The sequence below is a fragment of the Nerophis lumbriciformis genome, linkage group LG24 (genome assembly GCF_033978685.3).
Source record: "Nerophis lumbriciformis linkage group LG24, RoL_Nlum_v2.1, whole genome shotgun sequence".
Lineage (NCBI taxonomy): Eukaryota > Metazoa > Chordata > Actinopteri > Syngnathiformes > Syngnathidae > Nerophis > Nerophis lumbriciformis.
The window spans coordinates 5,727,501-5,745,268 of NC_084571.2; the positions used below are offsets into that span (position 1 = coordinate 5,727,501).

The following is a 17,768-nucleotide window of genomic DNA, read 5'->3' on the forward strand; positions in this document are numbered from 1 at the left end:
CGGGCCTCAGTGCTTGAGGGAGAAGTCGCCCGTGTTGACGCGGGGCCGAGGCAGCGCCCCGAACATCTCCGTCCCGTCGTTGGCGCCCGGGGCCAGAAGAGCCTTCATGCTAGCGGCGATGTGCTCCAGGTCAGCGCAGCCCACCTGAGGGGACGCAGAAATGTAAACTTTATATCGTGACATTATTATTGTAGCGTTCCATAGTGATTCCCTGCTGAAACACTAGGGGCGCTGTGAACAAACCACAACTCGTACTTGTTACTTTGCCAAAAAAGTAATTAAATTACTAATGGAATAACTCTTTACTAATGTAATTAAGGTAACACTTTAGTATGGGGAACATATTCACTAGAGATGTCCGATAATGGCCGACATCCCGATATTGTCCAACTCTTAATTACCAATTCCGATATCAACCGATACCGATATATACAGTCGTGGAATTAACACATTATTATGCCTAATTTTGTTGTGATGCCCTGCTGGATGCATTAAACAATGTAACAAGGTTTTCCAAAATAAATCAACTCAAGTTATGGAAAAAAAATGCCAACATGGCACTGCCATATTTATTATTGAAGTCACAAAGTGCATTGTTTTTTTTAACATGCCTCAAAACAGCAGCTTGGAATTTGGGACATGCTCTCCCTGAGATAGCATGAGGAGGTTGAGGTGGGCGGGGTTGGGGGGGGGGGGGTGCAGGGGGTATATTGTAGCGTCCCGGAAGAATTAGTGCTGCAAGGGGTTCTGGGTATTTCTTCTGTTACGGTGCGGATGTTCTCCCGAAATGTGTTTGTCATTCTTGTTTGGTGTGGGTTCACAGTGTGGCGCATATTTGCAACAGTGTTAAAGTTGTTTATACGGCCACCCTCAGTGTGACCTGTATGGCTGTTGACCAAGTATGCGTTTCATTCACTTGTGTGTGTGAAAAGCCGTAGATGTAATGTGACTGGGCCGGCACGCAAAGACAGTGCCTTTAAGATTTGTTGGCGCTCTGTACTTCTCCCTACGTCCGTGTACACAGCAGCGTTTTAAAAAGTCATACATTTTACTTTTTGAAACCGATACCGATAATTTTGAAACTGATACCGATCATTTTCGATATTACATTTTAAAGCATTAATCGGCCGACAATATTGGCAGTCCGATATCGGACATCTCTAATATTCACCATTAATTAGTTGCTTATTAAAGTAACAGAGACTTAATTTAGAGTTATTTGGACACTAGGGGAACATATAAGGGTTAGGGTTACTAAGAAGCAATAATTCTGAGGTTATTGAGGGAAGACTCTTAGTTAATGGCTTACTGGTTGTATAATAAGGCCATGTAGAATAAGGCATTAATAAGTACTTTATAATGACAAATTAAGAGCCAATATGTTACTAATGTGCATGTTAATAAGCAACTAATTAATGGTGAATATGTGTTCCCCATACTAACGTGTTACCGTAATTAATTACCAGGGAAAAGTGTTTATTGCATTACTTAAAAACTTATAAATATGAGATGTTTCATGAGAGCAGAGTGTGTGTGCCTTTAAAAGGCGGTGCCTGTTGCTAAGTGGCGTGTGACATCAGCGCCCAGGTAGAGCAGCATTAGTTTAGTTTTGCTTGTTATCTTAGCAGCAGCAGTTTTGTCGAATCTTATCGCTGGATCATGTTAGCGCGAGTTTATAAGGAGATTAAATGTGCTTTCATGGCTGTAGTCTCCTTGTCCTGCAAGATTGTCACTTCAATCATTTATTAGTTATTTATTATTCTCTCGTAGTATTAGTATGTTGTTTGCTATGTGATGTTGCCTCCTATTTGATACCAAGTTGACTTTAAAGTGCTGCTGGTTGTTACTTCCTATATTGAACTTGCTGTGCTTCTGATGCAGTCTTGTTGACATACAATCACATCAAAGGCGTCGCTAACGGCGTTGTAACGTACATAGAAGGAAGTAATTGGATTAATAGAAAAAAGTGACGGCGTTATTCGGCATATCGCCTTTTAGGTTGTTAGCTTCCTTCGTCACTAGCAAAGAAGGGACACAGGAAACGATGTATTTAAAGTCAACCCATTTCAGGTGTGCGCCGCCACCACACGGGATTCGATTGTTTTGGGGGTTTGGTGGTGGAGGTGCAAGCAGGCATGTGTGGCTGCTTAGGGCCCCATGGCCACTAGGGGTCCCCCAAGACTGACATCAGTGGTTAACTAGCCAGGGTCCTCTTATGTCAAACTTTGTATATCCATGATCAAAGGTTGATGGAATTACTAGAGACGTTTGTTTAAGTTGGAAGTATTTGCAATCGTTGGAATGACGCCCTTCTCAGAAGGACAACAATGGAGCGCCTTGAAACTCCTACGTTGTGCGCCCGACCTGACGATGATGTCATCGGCGGTCACATGAAGTGGTGGTGGGGACTGCGGGGCGGGGGGTTTTGAAGATAGTAGGGAAGCATCACAATAGCGAGGTCAGAGTCAGAGAATGGTGTCTTTGTTTGCGTTATGAAGCGCCTCGCCAACAAACTGGCAGCTTTCTCTCCTTCTTGACATTCCACACGCCTCTTGGTGAACATCAACAACAACTAACATCAACAACAACAACGTTGTGTCAACATACATCAACAACAACATCATCAACTTACAACATCACTAACTTACATCAAAAACTAAAAAATAACAATCAACATCATCATCATCAACAACATCACCAACATCATCAACAACAACATAATTAAATTACAGATCACAAACTAGGACTAGTCCACAAACTAGTACTCGACAACAAACAAGGACTAAAATACAGACCAGGAATGGACTACAAACACAGACTAGGACAAGACCATAAACAATATATATGTGTGGTATGTAGATTTGGCGCTACCAGTTATGCCCTCGCTCATAAACACCTTATAATGGGACTGTGTGTGAAAGTAGCGTGTTGCTTGTTATACAGTAGGTGGCAGTATGCATCGTAACTAAGCTTCTAAACACACCTGGTCTGCCAGAAAATAAGATGTTACTTAGTCACTATATTTAGGGAATATTCCCTTTTTTTTCTTCTTTTTCTTTAAAAAAGCAAATGCATGTTATTGCAACATTTCTACTTTTATTGCAGAAATATTTTATTTTATTTTACGACCTCTTGTAAGATTATGCATTTTTATAGAAATGTTACAATTTCATGAGAAATTAAGATTTTTTTTTTATAAATTAGTGCAAAATGACCACTTCTTAAAACATTAGACTATTGAAAATTTTACATTTTCAGTAGTTTTTTTAGTAGCCATGTTTATTGTTCATGTCTTTTGTAAATGACCTAGTAACAGTGATGGGACTAACGCGTTACAAAGTAACGCGTTACTGTAACGCCGTTAGTTTCGGCGGTAACTAGTAGTCTAACGCGTTATTTTTTATATTCAGTAACTCAGTAACCGTTACTACATGATGCGTTACTGTGTTATTTTACGCTATTTTTTATGTAGTATCGGCTAGAAACAGAATATCTGAGTGTGTTTTATTGGAGAGTTGCAGTGTCGTCCTTCTGAATGTTCTTGTGTCACAAGGGAGAGAAGAGGCGCGCTCTGTGTGTGTCTGGGTGTGGGTGTGGTGAGGGGAGGGTGGGCGTGTCTGTTTACTAACAAGACATCATGGTGGAGCCGCATTCCAGTTTCTTAACATGGAGATATTCTCACTACTTTTCTTTTGTTGAGCACAAAGAAAAGAACATTTTAGTTAAATGTAAGTTGTGTCTTTGATCAAAGATCCCATCTACTGCCCAAAACAGCAATTCAAATCTGCTGAAACAGCTACAAAAGCAACATGCTTCGACGAAGCTAGTGAAGAGAGTCACACTTCACCTCCGCCTCCAACAGCGGCTGGATTTTAACGGAGGGACTGCTAGCCAGGACAACATTGATAGAGCCATTGCAGCGTGTGCTAAAAGACATGCAGGCTATTTCTACAGTGGAGTCACCCGATTTCAGGCAGCTAATTAGCATGACAGCGGGCATCAAACGGCAAATGGCACGAAAACATTTTCCAAGTTCCTGGACACAGTGGACAGTGAGTACATAAACATGGAAAGCAAGCTAAAGAAGACACTTCAAACTCCGCCTCTGCTCATCATTCATCACTGAAGGTACACACACTGTCAATTCCCTTATATACTCTTTCATTCTAGACTTCTAGAGTGTTTGATTATCACATCACTCTAAATGTATAGACTATAAAGTTCACAAACATAAAGAGGGATCCTAGTGGGCCAGGCAAATCTTTACTTTTCTCTAAACTAAAAGTGGGGAAATGTGTAGAGTGTTCTGGGCTTCAGTACACTGTTGATCTCATGAAGACATGATTTTATTTCAGAATTCCTTGAGAGAAAAAATGCCTGCTTAGGCTTTGTGTATGTCATGTGTGCCTTCCTTGGGTGAAACCAGGTTTACAGCTATGCTGTTATTATGCTGTTTGTTACTTATGTATGTTATGTTGCAGCTATTTAAAATAGTTTTGTCAATTTGTTCTGGCCTGAAATAAACTGGCCCTTTGAAACATATCTTTGTCTTTGTGTGTTGTATGTAGACCACATTGCTTAGCAGAGTTCAGTGCTGCAAATGCGTGTCAAGTTGATCAACAGATTGTATTATTCTCCAGTGCACTAACAGTACTGAAATGAAGGCTAAAAGGGCATTAATGAGAGTTTAAAAAAAAAAAAAAGAAGACAAAAAGAAGTAACTACCGTATTTTTCGGACTATAAGTCGCATTTTTTGTCATAGTTTATGAAAGTTGCATAATGTTTTTTTCCTTCTTTATTATGCATTTTCAGCAAGTGCGACTTATACTCCGGTGCGACTTATACTCCGAAAAATACGATAAATAGTTACTTTTCACAGTAACGCATTACTTTTTGGTGTAAGTAACTGAGTTAGTAACGGAGTTACTTTTAAAATAAAGTAACTAGTAACTGTAACTAGTTACTGGTTTTCAGTAACTAACCCAACACTGCCTCGTAAGTTAAATAGAATAAAATGTGTCCTTTTTTGCTCACCCGTTCTCCACTGTTACCTTCTCCCGGCGCCGCTCGCCCTCCCCTACAGCCCCAGACCGGCACTGAGACGGGCAGCGAGCGGGCCATCGCCATGGCCTGGGCGTGCCGGGACGAGTGCATGGCGTGACCCATGGCCATGCAGCGCGAAGGGGGCGGAGCTTCCTCGCTCAACGAACCTGCGCGCCGCACACAAAACCAAACATGTATGTGGAACCATGGCTCAAGTGTGTGTGTGTGAGTGTGTGTGTGTGTGTGTGTGTGTTCTTGTATTTCTACCCTTCTTGAGACATCAACAAGGAAAAGTATCATGGTCCCAAAAAGGAAAACCATTGGATCTAATAGAGAATGTCTCATTTGCACCCCTGGTGGTCAAAATTAGGGTGGTCCCAAAAAGGAGGGATTTTTCAAATTGACTGTCGGTTTTAGAAGTGCTCCCCTTCTGGTCAACATATGAAATGACAAGTGTGTGTAAAAATTTGAAGTGCTCCCCCTCTGGTCAACATATGTAATAACAAGTGTGTGTAAGAAATGTGGCCAAAAATTAATTAAAAAATTAATATGTATATAGAGACATACTGTAATAACTTGAAGTAAATAAAAATAAAAATAAATAAATGAACTAAAAGCAGTCTTTCTCACAATGTGTCGACATTTTTCTTATAAAATTGGCAACAATTTCTCATATTCTTTCTGTTTCTGTAATATTGCAATATTCTCTCGTGAAATTATTCCCTTTTAATGCAAAATGGTGACATTTGTCATATATAATTCTGACTTTTGTCACAAGATTGACAATTTTTTTGTTAAAATAGTGACATTTTTCGGGTAGAATTATGACTTGTCATAATATTGCCAAGTAAAATTCTGATTATTATAATATTGCCAAAATTTTAAAGTTTTCTCATAAAATTGTGACTTTTGTCGAGTAAAATTGCCAAAAGTTTAAGCTTTTCTTGTAAAATTGCGACTGTTAAGTAAAATTCCAACTTTTATCATAATATTGCACAAATGTTCAGTTTTTCTTGAAAAATTGCAAAAATTTTACTTGCGTTGAGTAAAATTACAACTTTTATTACAATAGTGAAAATTCTAAGTTTTTCTTGTGAAATTGTGACCTTTCTCTTGTGAAATTCCAATTCATTTTTCACAACAAGCTTTTTTTGCATGGTATGTATATATTATTAATGTCGTAAATACAAATCTTTATATATCTAGAAAGGGTGGTGCTAAAGAGGTAGGCATTTTTTGGAAGTCTCAAGAAGGCAACAAATACGTGTGTGTGTGTGTGTGTGTGTGTGTGTGTGTGTGTGTGTGTGTGTGTGTGTGTGTGTGTGTGTGCGTGTGTGTGCGTGTGTGTGTGTGTGTGTGTGTGAACTCACCGTCGGTGCTCTCCTCCTCGCCGTCCGACTCGAAGAAGGGTTCACAGTCACGAGACAGCGAGTCCTCGTCCATGGAGAAGACGCCTGGAAAACAAGCAGGATGTCGACCTTTTCCAAAGATGGCTGCTTTTCATGGACTTTAAAGCAACAATACGTAAGAATTGGACCTTCATCAGTGGACACAAACTATACCGCCCATTAGGGTTGTCACCACACCAGAACTTCAGTCGTCGATACCGATGAATTCACGCGATTCCTGATACCAGGACAAAAATAAAACCTGAACCCGTGTACTTTTAAATGTACTACTTTATTGAAAATACCTTCAAGTATTTAGGAAAAAAAGAACAGTAGTGTTCTATAACCGCTCAGTGTATCAAAACAAACCATATTGTGCATATAAATATGATCATATGCAGTAATAGTCACTTATTTTACATTCTAAAAGGAGCAGCAGTCATGTGGAGCCTTCAAGTATACAAAACAAATAATAGTGTTATTGATATAATTCAATATGGTGGTAGTGTGACATCATCATGTCATCTGTAATGAAATATGCTGATAAAAAGCTAAATTGTTTTGGTTTTGATTCCCGACATACATACATACATACATACATATACACACATATATATATATATACACACATATATATATATATATATATATATATATATATACAGTCAAGAAAATAAGTATTTGAACACCCTGCTATTTTGCAAGTTCTCCCAGTCAAGAAAATAAGTATTTGAACACCCTGCTATTTTGCAAGTTCTCCCACTTATAAATCATGGAGGGGTCTGAAATTTTCATGGCAGGTGCATGTCCACTGTATGAGAGATAACCTAAAAAGAAAAATCCGGAAATCACAATCTATGATTTTTTAACAATTTATTTGTGTGATACAGCTGAAAATAAGTATTTGAACACCAACATTAATATTTGGTAGAGTAGCCTTTGTTTGCAATTACAGAGGTCAAACGTTTCCTGTAGTTCTTCACCAGGTTTGCACAGACTGCAGGAGGGATTTTGGCCTACTCCTCCACACAGATCTTCTCTAGATCAGTCAGGTTTCTGGGCTGCCGCTGAGTAACACAGACGTTCAGCTCCCTCCAAAGATTTTCAATTGGATTTAGGTCTGGAGACTGGCTAGGCCACTCCAGAACCTTGATATGGTTCTTACGAAGCCACTTCTTGGTTTTCCTGGCTGTGTGCTTTGGGTCATTGTCATGTTGGAAGATCCAGCCACGACTCATCTTCAATGATCTGACTGTGGGAAGGAGGTTTTTGGCCAAAATCTCACAATACATGGCTGCAGTCATCCTCTCCTTAATACAGTACAGTCGTCCTGTCCCATGAGCAGAAAAACACCCCCAAAGCATGATGCTACCACCCCCATGCTTCACAGTAGGGATGGTGTTCTTGGGATGCTACGCATCATTCTTCTTTCTCCAAACACGCATAGTGGAATTATGACCAAAAAGGTCAATTTTGGTCTCATCTGTCCACAAAACTTTCTCCCATGACTCCTCTGGATCATCCAAATGGTCATTGTCAAACTTCAGACAGGCCTTAACATGTGCTGGTTCAAGCAGGGGAACCTTCCGTGCCATGCATGATTTCAAAGCATGACGTCTTAGTGTATTACCAACAGTGACCATGGAAACAGTGGTCCCAGCTCTTTTCAGGTCATTGAACAAGTCCTGCCGTGTAGTCCTGGGCTGATTCCTCACCTTTCTTAGCATCATTGAGACCCCACCAGGTGATATCTTGCATGGGGCTCCACTCCGATTGAGATTGACCGTCATGTTTAGCTTCTTCCATTTTCTAATGATTGCTCCAACAGTGGACCTTTTTTCACCAAGCTGCTTGGCAATTTCTCTGTAGCCCTTTCCATCCTTGTGGAGTTGTACAATTTTGTCTCTGGTGTCTTTGGACAGCTCTTTGGTCTTAGCCATGCTGAATGTTTGGGTCTTACTGATTGTATGGGGTGGACAGGTGTCTTTATGCAGGTAACGACCTCACACAGGTGCATTTGATTCAGGATTATACAGTAGAGTGGAGGAGGACTTTTAAAGGCGGACTAACAGGTCTTTGAGGGTCAGAATTCTAGCTGATAGACAGGTGTTCAAATACTTATTTTCAGCTGTATCACACGAATAAATTGTTAAAAAATCATAGATTGTGATTTCTGAATTTTTCTTTTTAGGTTATCTCTCATACAGTGGACATGCACCTACCGTGAAAATTTCAGACCCCTCCATGATTTCGAAGTGGGAGAACTTGCAAAATAGCAGGGTGTTCAAATACTTATTTTCTTGACTGTATATGTGTGTGTGTATATATATATATATATATATATATATATATATATATATATATATATATATATATATACATATATATATATGTGTGTATATATATATATATATATATATATATATATATATATATATATATATATATATATATGTGTATATATATATATATATATATATATATGTGTGTGTATATATATATATATATATATATATGTGTATATATCGGATTATCCGCGGATCGGGCGGATGAAATAAAAAAAAATTAGATTTTATCCACGGGTCGGGTCGGGTCGGGTGGTTGAAATTAAAAAAAATTAGATTTTAAATAGATTCAGGCGGGTGGCAGTTAAACCAATTCGGAAATATATATACATAGTTAAATGTTGTTACCCACATACGAAAAACGAGCAGGCACCTGCAGCATATGCCACAACAGAAGAAAAAAAAAAAAAGAGATGGACACTTTTACGGAGCGGAGAAGGGACGCCTCGCCGAGGCCCCTTCCCCCGAGAGGGCCCCACCGGGAGCCGTAGCTGAGGCGATCCGCGAGAAGGGCCCGACGCACGTCCAGGGTCACCACCGCGCCCACCGCACCGACACCCCGCCTCGTCCGCCTTCGCCGCGGCCGGCGTCACGCGCAGCAGGTAAGCAGTTTACCTGCCCGCCACCTAGGGTGACCAGGTGTCCGGATTTAGGCCGGACAGTCCGGATTTTTAATGCCCTGTCCGGCGTCCGGCGCAGCTTCAAGCCGGACACGTATTTGTCCTCCTTTTTGAGGCACTAGGCTTGAAGAGCGGAGTTTTTTCATCTTTGCTGGGCTGCAGCGCGATAGCCAATCAAAGACCGTAAAAAATGCCCCCAACGCAGTAACGTATCAAATGATTGGCTAAGAGCTGTGTCGGATACAAATCTGCTTATCATTGGTTAAAAAAGCAAACAAGGGTCCATGTGCTGCTGCGGCATAACATTGACAGAAAGTTAGCATCATGCCAAAACGCAAGACCTCGTTTAATTCTGAATGGATAAAAGAGCACGAATTTATAACGAAAAGCAGTCGAGACTCATTCCATGGCTTCTGCACACTTTGTCGATGTGATGTCGACGTAAGTAGTCAGGGGAAAGCTGCAATTGAACAGCATGCGGGTACGGATAAACATAAAAGTAATAAACGTGCGGCAGGTACCTCTTCAATGAGGACATTTTTTCATGAAGTTTCGTCGCCCCTGGATGACAAGATAACCGCTGCGGAGCTGTGCAAGGTGTACCATGCTGTAAAGCAGTGGTTCTCAAATGGTACCCTGGGGGTATGTAATGTAATGTAAGTTCATAAACTGAACATCAAATTAAGTAGGCTATTCCATTCATTACCATAAACCCAGAGTTTCCCCCATGCCATGATGGTTTGACCCTCACTAAAATGTCTGTCAAAAAGAACTGTGAAAAGAAATGCAACAATGCAATATTCAGTCTTGACAGCTAGATTTTTTGTAGACATGTTCCATAAATATTGATGTTAAAGATTTCTTTTTTTGTGAAGAAATGTTTAGAATTAAGTTCCTGAATCCAGGTGGATCTCTATTACAATCCCCAAAGAGGGCACTTTAAGTTGATGATTACTTCTATGTGTAGACATCTTTATTTATAATTGAATCACTTGTTTATTTTTCAACAAGTTTTTAGTTATTTTACATATTTTTTTCCAAATAGTTTAAGAAAGACCACTACAAATTAGCAATATTTTGCACTGTTATACAATTTAATAAATCAGAAACTGATGACATAGTGCTGTATTTTACTTCTTTATCTCTTTTTTTTCAACCAAAAATGCTTTGCTCTGATTAGGGGGCACTTGAATTAAAAAAATGTTCACAGGGGGTACATCACTGAAAAAAGGGTTGAGAACCACTGCTGTAAAGCATCACCAGTCCTACAGAAGTTTAGACCGCGGCATGAAAGTGGACCGGGAGATTTTCAGTGACTATCCCACAGCTAAAGGGATGGCCTGTGGCCGAACAAAAGCCAAGGCATTGTGCGAGAACGTCATCGCTCACTATTCGGTACAGGAACATACCGACTACATAAAAGAAAACAGCCTACACTTTTCCGTAGCAACCGACGCCTCAAATAAAGGAACAAACAAGTGTTTTCCCATTGTGGTAAGGTATTTTCACTTTGATGAAGGCATCCAACATGTCCTGTTGGATTTTTATAGTGACAGCAACGAAACGTCAGAAGCCATAACAAACCAGCTGCTGGCAAAACTTGAGATGTCTGGCTTAGAGGTGAAAAACATGTCTGCATATGCAGCAGACAATGCCAGTGTCAATTGTGGCAAACATAACAGTGTGTATCAGAAGTTGAAACTGAGCCAAAAAGATGTGCTCCCTGCAAACTGTTTGGCCCATATTCTGCATAACACAACCAGATATGCAGCAAGCAGCCTTGATGTTGATGTGGAAAATTTTTTGTGGCATTTTTCTTTTTATTATATATGTTAACTACATTTAAGTCCACACATGTTATGCTTTGTGGCACTCTGCACTTGAAAAGATTAATCTCAGTGGTCACTTTTTGAACACCACAATGTATTGAATAAATACAAATACTGTTAACAAACACTTGACTTTAATATTTTTTCCTATTCAGCCACACAAACATCATCTTTAAACCACTCAAAATTGTACTATAAATAAGAGTATACCAGAGTCCTATGTACACCATAGTAATTTATTGATATGCCGCATAATGTCCTCCTTTTTGGTGTCATGGAAATGGTCACCCTACGGGGGCTCGTAACAGGGGTCACTCCGCGCGCTCCACCCGCGCAGCTTACCTGCCCGCCACCCCTGTTGCCGGGGGCGCGTAACAGGGGTCACTCCGCGCGCAGTGCGCTCACGAAAGGGGTGGGGCTCACCCTGGTTGATATAGACAGCAGCTAGGACGGTGGCCATGGAAGTTGGAACCCGCTAAGGAGTGTGCAACAACCCACCTGCCGAATCAACTAGCCCTGAAAATGGATGGCGCTGGAGCGTCGGGCTCATACCCGGCCGTCGCCGGCAGCGAGACGCGCTTGGAGGTGCGCTCAGCGCGGCTCCCATATGATTGCGCACTGGTGTGCGTCTGGGTCGTGACAGCGTGGCACGCGAATGTCTGTGCTGCATTGGATCAGTCTCCTTTCTTTAACAGGCAAAAGCTTTATAACCTCACTAATGCCTTGCATCGTCTATATTAGATATATAACAACGGGCGGGTGCGGGCGGATGCGGTTCTGATCAAATGTTAGATCGGGTGGATTGCGGATGGTTGACGACTTTCTGATGCGGTTGCGGATGAAATAATTGCCTATCCGCGCATCTCTAATATACATACATACATACATATGTGTATATATATATATACATACATATATATATATACACATATATATATATATATACACATACATACATACATACATATATATATATATATATATATATATATGTATGTATACACACCACACATATCAAACTTTTTATCACCTCGTTTATGCTCATGCCACAGTAAGTTGAAAGATGTGGACACGTTTGTTACTGGATACTTTCTACTATGCCTTGAAGACTTTGTATGTGTAAGTAATATGCAACTATAATTATTTGATACTTGTTTATATTGCCAAATGTGCCATTTTACACTGCAATAATAGAGGGACAAGCAGTAGAAAATGAATGGATGGATGGATTATTATGCAGGGCGAGCTTGTGTGATCAAAAAAGCAGGTATCGATGGATTTTGTGCATGTTAGTATCGACTCTGTGTGGAATTATCAATATTCCTGACAAGCGTATCGATTTAAACGTACTAGAATGATCCACATCCTTGCCTTGATTCCATAAAAATATTTGCTAAACCAATGCACCAATTACACGTGCCACCTGCAGGGGGAGCCCTGGAGCAGACACAAACATAAGCAGGAAGTTTGGTGATTGAAGGACGCGTTTGGTTTGGCGTTAGGGCTCTACTTTGAATTTGTCTTTGCGTCTAAATGCAAATCTGTGCGTTTCTAATAAAAACACGTCCGTGTTACTTCCTTGCTTGTCCTCACCTGCACTTTCGTTCCCGTACGGTCGCTTCTCGTCCATGTCCTCCTCCTCGTCGTCCTCCTCGTCGTCCTCTTCATCGTCCTCACACTCCTCCTCCAGGTCCACGATGCCAGCCAGCTGTCTCCCCTGCCTGGCGGTCTCCACGGCGCTCTTCTCCCGCTCACGCTCGCCGTTGTTGCCCTGGCTGGGAGCGTCTGGCGAGCTGTAGATGGACGGGTAGCTCTGAGAGTAGAGTCTGCTGCTGGGGCTGACTCCGCCCACCAAGCAGTCGCCTGTCACGTTCTGAAAGGACAGCAAGGAGGAAGGACGTGAGCTTCTAGGACAGCGGTGTCCAAACTTCTTCCACTGAGGGCCGCACCCGGAAAAGTTAAAGCATGCGTGGGCCATTTTGATACTTTTTCATCTCAAAACAAATATATAGATTTGTTTTAACCTTTAAGACTCGCCTCAAGTTTGGTCCATAAAAAAAAATTATATATACACTATATTGCCAAAAGTATTTGGCCACCCATACAAATGATCAGAATCAGGTGTCCTAATCACTTGGCCTGGCCACAGGTTATTAAAATCAAGCACTTAGGCACGGAGACTCTTTCTACAAACATTTGTGAAAGAATGGGCCGCTCTCAGTGATTTCCAGCGTGGAACTGTACAACAAATCCAGTCGTGAAATGTCCTCGCTCCTAAATATTCCAAAGTCAACTGTCGGCTTTATTATAATAAAATGGACGAGTTTGGGAACAACAGCAACTCAGCCACCAAGTGGTAGGCCACGTAAACTGACAGAGAGGGGTCAGCAGATGCTGAAGCGAATAGTGCAAAGACTTTCTGCACAGTCAGTTGCTACAGAGCTCCAAACTTCATGTGACCTTCCAATCAGCCCACGTACAGTACACAGAGAGCTTCATGGAATGGGTTTCCATGGCCGAGCAGCTGCATCTAAGCCATACATCACCAAGTCCAATGCAAAGCGTCAGATGCAGTGGTGTAAAGCAAGTCGCTACTGGACTCTAGAGCAGTGGAGACGCGTTCTCTGGAGTGATGAATCACGCTTTTCCATCTGGCAATCTGATGGACGAGTCTGGGTTTGGAGGTTGCCAGGAGAACGCTACATTTCGGACTGCGTTGTGCCGAGTGTGAAATTTGGTGTAAGAGGAATTATGGTGTGGGGTTGTTTTTCAGGAGTTGGGCTTAGCCCCTTAGTTCCAGTGAAAGGAACTTTGAATGCTCCAGGATACCAAAACATTTTGGACAATTCCATGCTCCCAACCTTGTGGGAACAGTTTGGAGCAGGCTTCTTCCTCTTCCAACATGACTCTGCACCAGTGCACAAAGCAAGGTCCATAAAGACATGGATGACAGAGTCTGGTGTGGATGAACTTGACTGGCCTGCACAAAGTCCTGACCTCAACCCGATAGAACACCTTTGGGATGAATTAGAACGGAAACTGAGAGCCAGGCCTTCTCGACCAACATCAGTGTGTGACCTCACCAATGCGCTTTTGGAAGAATGGTCGAAGATTCCTATAAACACACTCCGCAACCTTGTGGACAGCCTTCCCAGAAGAGTTGAAGCTGTAATAGCTGCAAAAGGTGGATCGACATCATATTGAACCCTATGGGTTAGGAATGGGATGGCACTTCAAGTTCATATGTGAGTCAAGGCAGGTGGCCAAATACTTTTGGCAATATATATATATATATATATCCTGTTCTTTTATGGCAAACACAACATTTGCAATGTTTTCTCCCAAAAAGTTCACAGTGAAATATTTGATGTGAAGTAATTGGAGCATTAAATAGGTCAATAGTTCATAACATTTATTTTAATTAACTATTTGAGCAATGAGAGTTTAAAAAAAAATCCCCCTAAAATTCTTAAGGCCCCACTCATAAGTTAAAAATGAGTCATACATATATTAATTTTTATTTTCAACACGTAGGTCTCTCGATCAACTTCAGAACAATTAATTGATAACTTTATATTTGTATTATATATTTGTTTAGTCCTTTTTGTCAAAGAAACCCTGTTTTTATGGCAAACACAAAATATGGAATATTTCCACAAAAAAATAAAATAAATCAAAGTAGAATATTTGCCTTATATTGGTCAATATTTCATAACATTGATTATTTTAGCATTAAGTATTTCTTTTTTAATTCCACTAAAATATTGGGGTATTCAATGTGTTAAAATTTTTAAAATAATACTTTTATTTCATATAAATTTAACATATAAATACATATATTTAAGATATATGCGCGATTATAAGATTGTATTTATTTTATGCCCTTTTTGTCAAAGAAAACTATGTTTTTATATGGCAAACACAAAATATGCAATATCCCTCTCCAAAAAAATTCAAAGTTGAATATTTGATGTGAAGTAATTAGAGCCTAAATAGGTCAATAATTCAATACATTCATTTTAATTAATTATTTGAGCAATGACAGTTAAAAAGAAATCCCAACAAAATTCTTTGGGCCCCACTCATAAGTGTTAAAAATTAGTCACACATTTAATAATTTTTTTATTTTAACACTTAGGTCTCTCAATCAACTTTAGAACAATTCATCGATTATAAATGTATATTTTTATTATTTATTTGTTAAGCCCTTTTTGTCAAAGAAACCCTGTTTTTTATGGCAAACACAAAATACGCATTATTTCTGCAAAAAAATGTCAAAGTACAATATTTCATGTGAAGTAAGTAATTGGAGCCTAAATAGGTCTATATTTCATAACATTTAATTTTTTTATCAGTATTTCTTTTGATCCCACTAAAACGTTGGGGGGATATTCAAAGGGGCCCCAAATTATAAAAATGTTACAAATAATACTTTTTTTTTTTTTTAATTCAACACTTAAGTCTTTAATTCAACTTCAGATCAATGCATGATTATAAGATTGTATTTTTTTTTTTGAGGGGTCTGTTTGTTTTATGCCATTTTATTCAAAACTATGTTTTGAATGGCAAACACACAAACTACGTAACATATTTCAAAGTTGAATATTTGACGTGAAGTAATTGGAGTCAATAATTCATAACATTGATTTTGATTCATTATTATTGTGGATAATAATCGTCATTATTACCATGAATTGATTACGTGGACCCCGACTTAAACAAGTTGAAAAACTTATTCGGGGGTTACCATTTAGTGGTCAATTGTACGGAATATGTACTGTACTGTGCAATCTACTAATAAAAGTTTCAACCAATCAATTATTTTTTGAGCAATGACAGTTTAAAAAACAGCTTTGTGTTATTATAGTCAACAGTGCAACTTTTTCTTGTTACATTTCACCCGTTTGCTCTTTTTTATGTCTTTTTTTGGATAGTCTTTTTAGGACGAGCCTTTAAAAAATGAGCTGCGGGCTGCAAACGGCCCCTGGGGCCACAGTTTGGAACACCCCTGACCTAGGAGGCACAGCGACACGGCAGACGGGGGCGTGCGTCACTCACCCCCCTGGGTCCGGGGTCAGCCACCAGCTTGGCGCCCTCCTGCCCAGCCGCCTGGCGCATGTGCTTCTGCGCGGTGAGCAAGGTGGCGGAGTGCAGGACTCCGATGTCGTCGATGTAGCGGCGCGCCGACTCCGCCAGGAAGCTTTGGCCCCAAATGCTGTAGGAGAACTCGCACTCCCTCGGGAAGCCGCCGCCGCTCTCCCACTTCTTCTTCTTCCCGTCCCCTTCTGGAACCGAGGGCCGGAACTTCTTGCACGCTGTGAGGATGGCCAGGTCGCAGCCGGACTTTTGGCAGTAAGCTTCCGCCGCGGAAAGTAGTGCCAGCCAGGTGTCTCTGTGGTTGTCCGCGATCTCCGGCTCAGACGACTTGGTGATGGAGGCCATGATGGTGTCAGGTAGAGTGTGTAGCTTCAAATCAATAAATCCGTATATGCTGGTCTTGATTGTTTTTTTTCTTTCTTTTTTGCAGTGATGAAGATGAATCAAGAGGCACTGGATGATATGATGGGACTTGAGGGCCGGGGAGATGTTTTTTTCACACAGACCGCTAGGGGAGAGAATGAATGGTTCCAAGTTGCTGGTGATATCTGGAAAAAAAAAAGTCAGAAAACATTAAAAAATAAACACTTTCAGCACAAAGCTTGGATTGGCTGGAGCCTGCTAAACCTGTAAGAGCGTGTTGACAACACGCAATGCTAGCCGCTTTGAAATCGTCACAATTCATTCTTAAAGCAACGCCATTCCTTTTTTAAATCTATTTGTTTGTCATTCTCAGCTGCAACTGTTGATGTTGTTGTTGTTTATTAGTCTGTTTGTGTGCAGGGTCCTCGGGATGCAAGCCGCACTTCAACCACCATTTTTGTACACTTACACTTACGCGGCGGCCGAACTGCGCAGAACAAACGACGCAAAGCGGAGGGTTTATGTTCGCCTACCTGCTTGCTCGCTTTCGTCCGAGTTGCCGCTTTAGCAACCAGCCTTAAACTTGACTTTACTTCATCAAACGTGCTGTGCCTTCTTCGCTCGCTCCTCTCCCCTTGCTAGGCTCGTCACCAGCGGAAAGTCGGCACGCAGGAACACCGCAGGTTCCTGTTGCGATTTTAGTCAAATAAAACGGATGACGAGGGTGTTTGTTTCCAGTCGTTGTTGTTCGAAGAGAGTAACACAACACTGCTACATTCACATACATAATGTATGTATAATCCTAAAATCATATTTTGTTTGTGTTTGCGGACGAGTCGCCAACACTTGTCAGTGAGTCGCCGTCGACGCCGTAATTTTATTTCGAAAAGCAGAGTTCTACCAAGTTATATCCGGTAATGGCGTCACCTGTTTACTGCCTTCCAATCGAACGCACCATGCACACGTGACTATGGTCCTTGGGCGGGGCTTATTTACGCCCAGTTCAACCTACCAATCAGTTTCGCTCCTATGTCACGTGATCACTTCGTTAGAATAAAGCAGTTTTCGCTTTGGCAAACATT

General features: G+C 40.8%; 1 protein-coding gene across 2 annotated transcripts in view; it reads right to left on the reverse strand.

Annotated features, from left to right (window-relative positions):
* The window catches only part of akt1s1 (AKT1 substrate 1 (proline-rich)), a 21,770-nt gene extending 4,181 nt beyond the window's left edge, over window positions 1–17,589 (reverse strand). Inside the window, exons 1-6 of one of the 2 annotated variants that reach the window (XR_009817480.1) lie at window positions 17,220–17,589; window positions 16,285–16,871; window positions 12,820–13,099; window positions 6,415–6,498; window positions 5,036–5,211; window positions 1–144 (exon numbers count right to left, since the gene is read on the reverse strand). The exon at window positions 1–144 is cut by the window's left edge and continues 53 nt beyond it. Coding sequence is in view for 1 of the 2 variants with exons in the window: in XM_061981396.1 (XP_061837380.1) it covers window positions 7–144; window positions 5,036–5,211; window positions 6,415–6,498; window positions 12,820–13,099; window positions 16,285–16,668 (1,062 nt within the window). In the remaining variant the exon portion in view is untranslated. The remainder of the gene's footprint in view (window positions 145–5,035; window positions 5,212–6,414; window positions 6,499–12,819; window positions 13,100–16,284; window positions 16,872–17,219) is intronic. The other variant, XM_061981396.1, reaches the window with a different exon arrangement.
* Window positions 17,590–17,768: the final 179 nt, after the last annotated feature.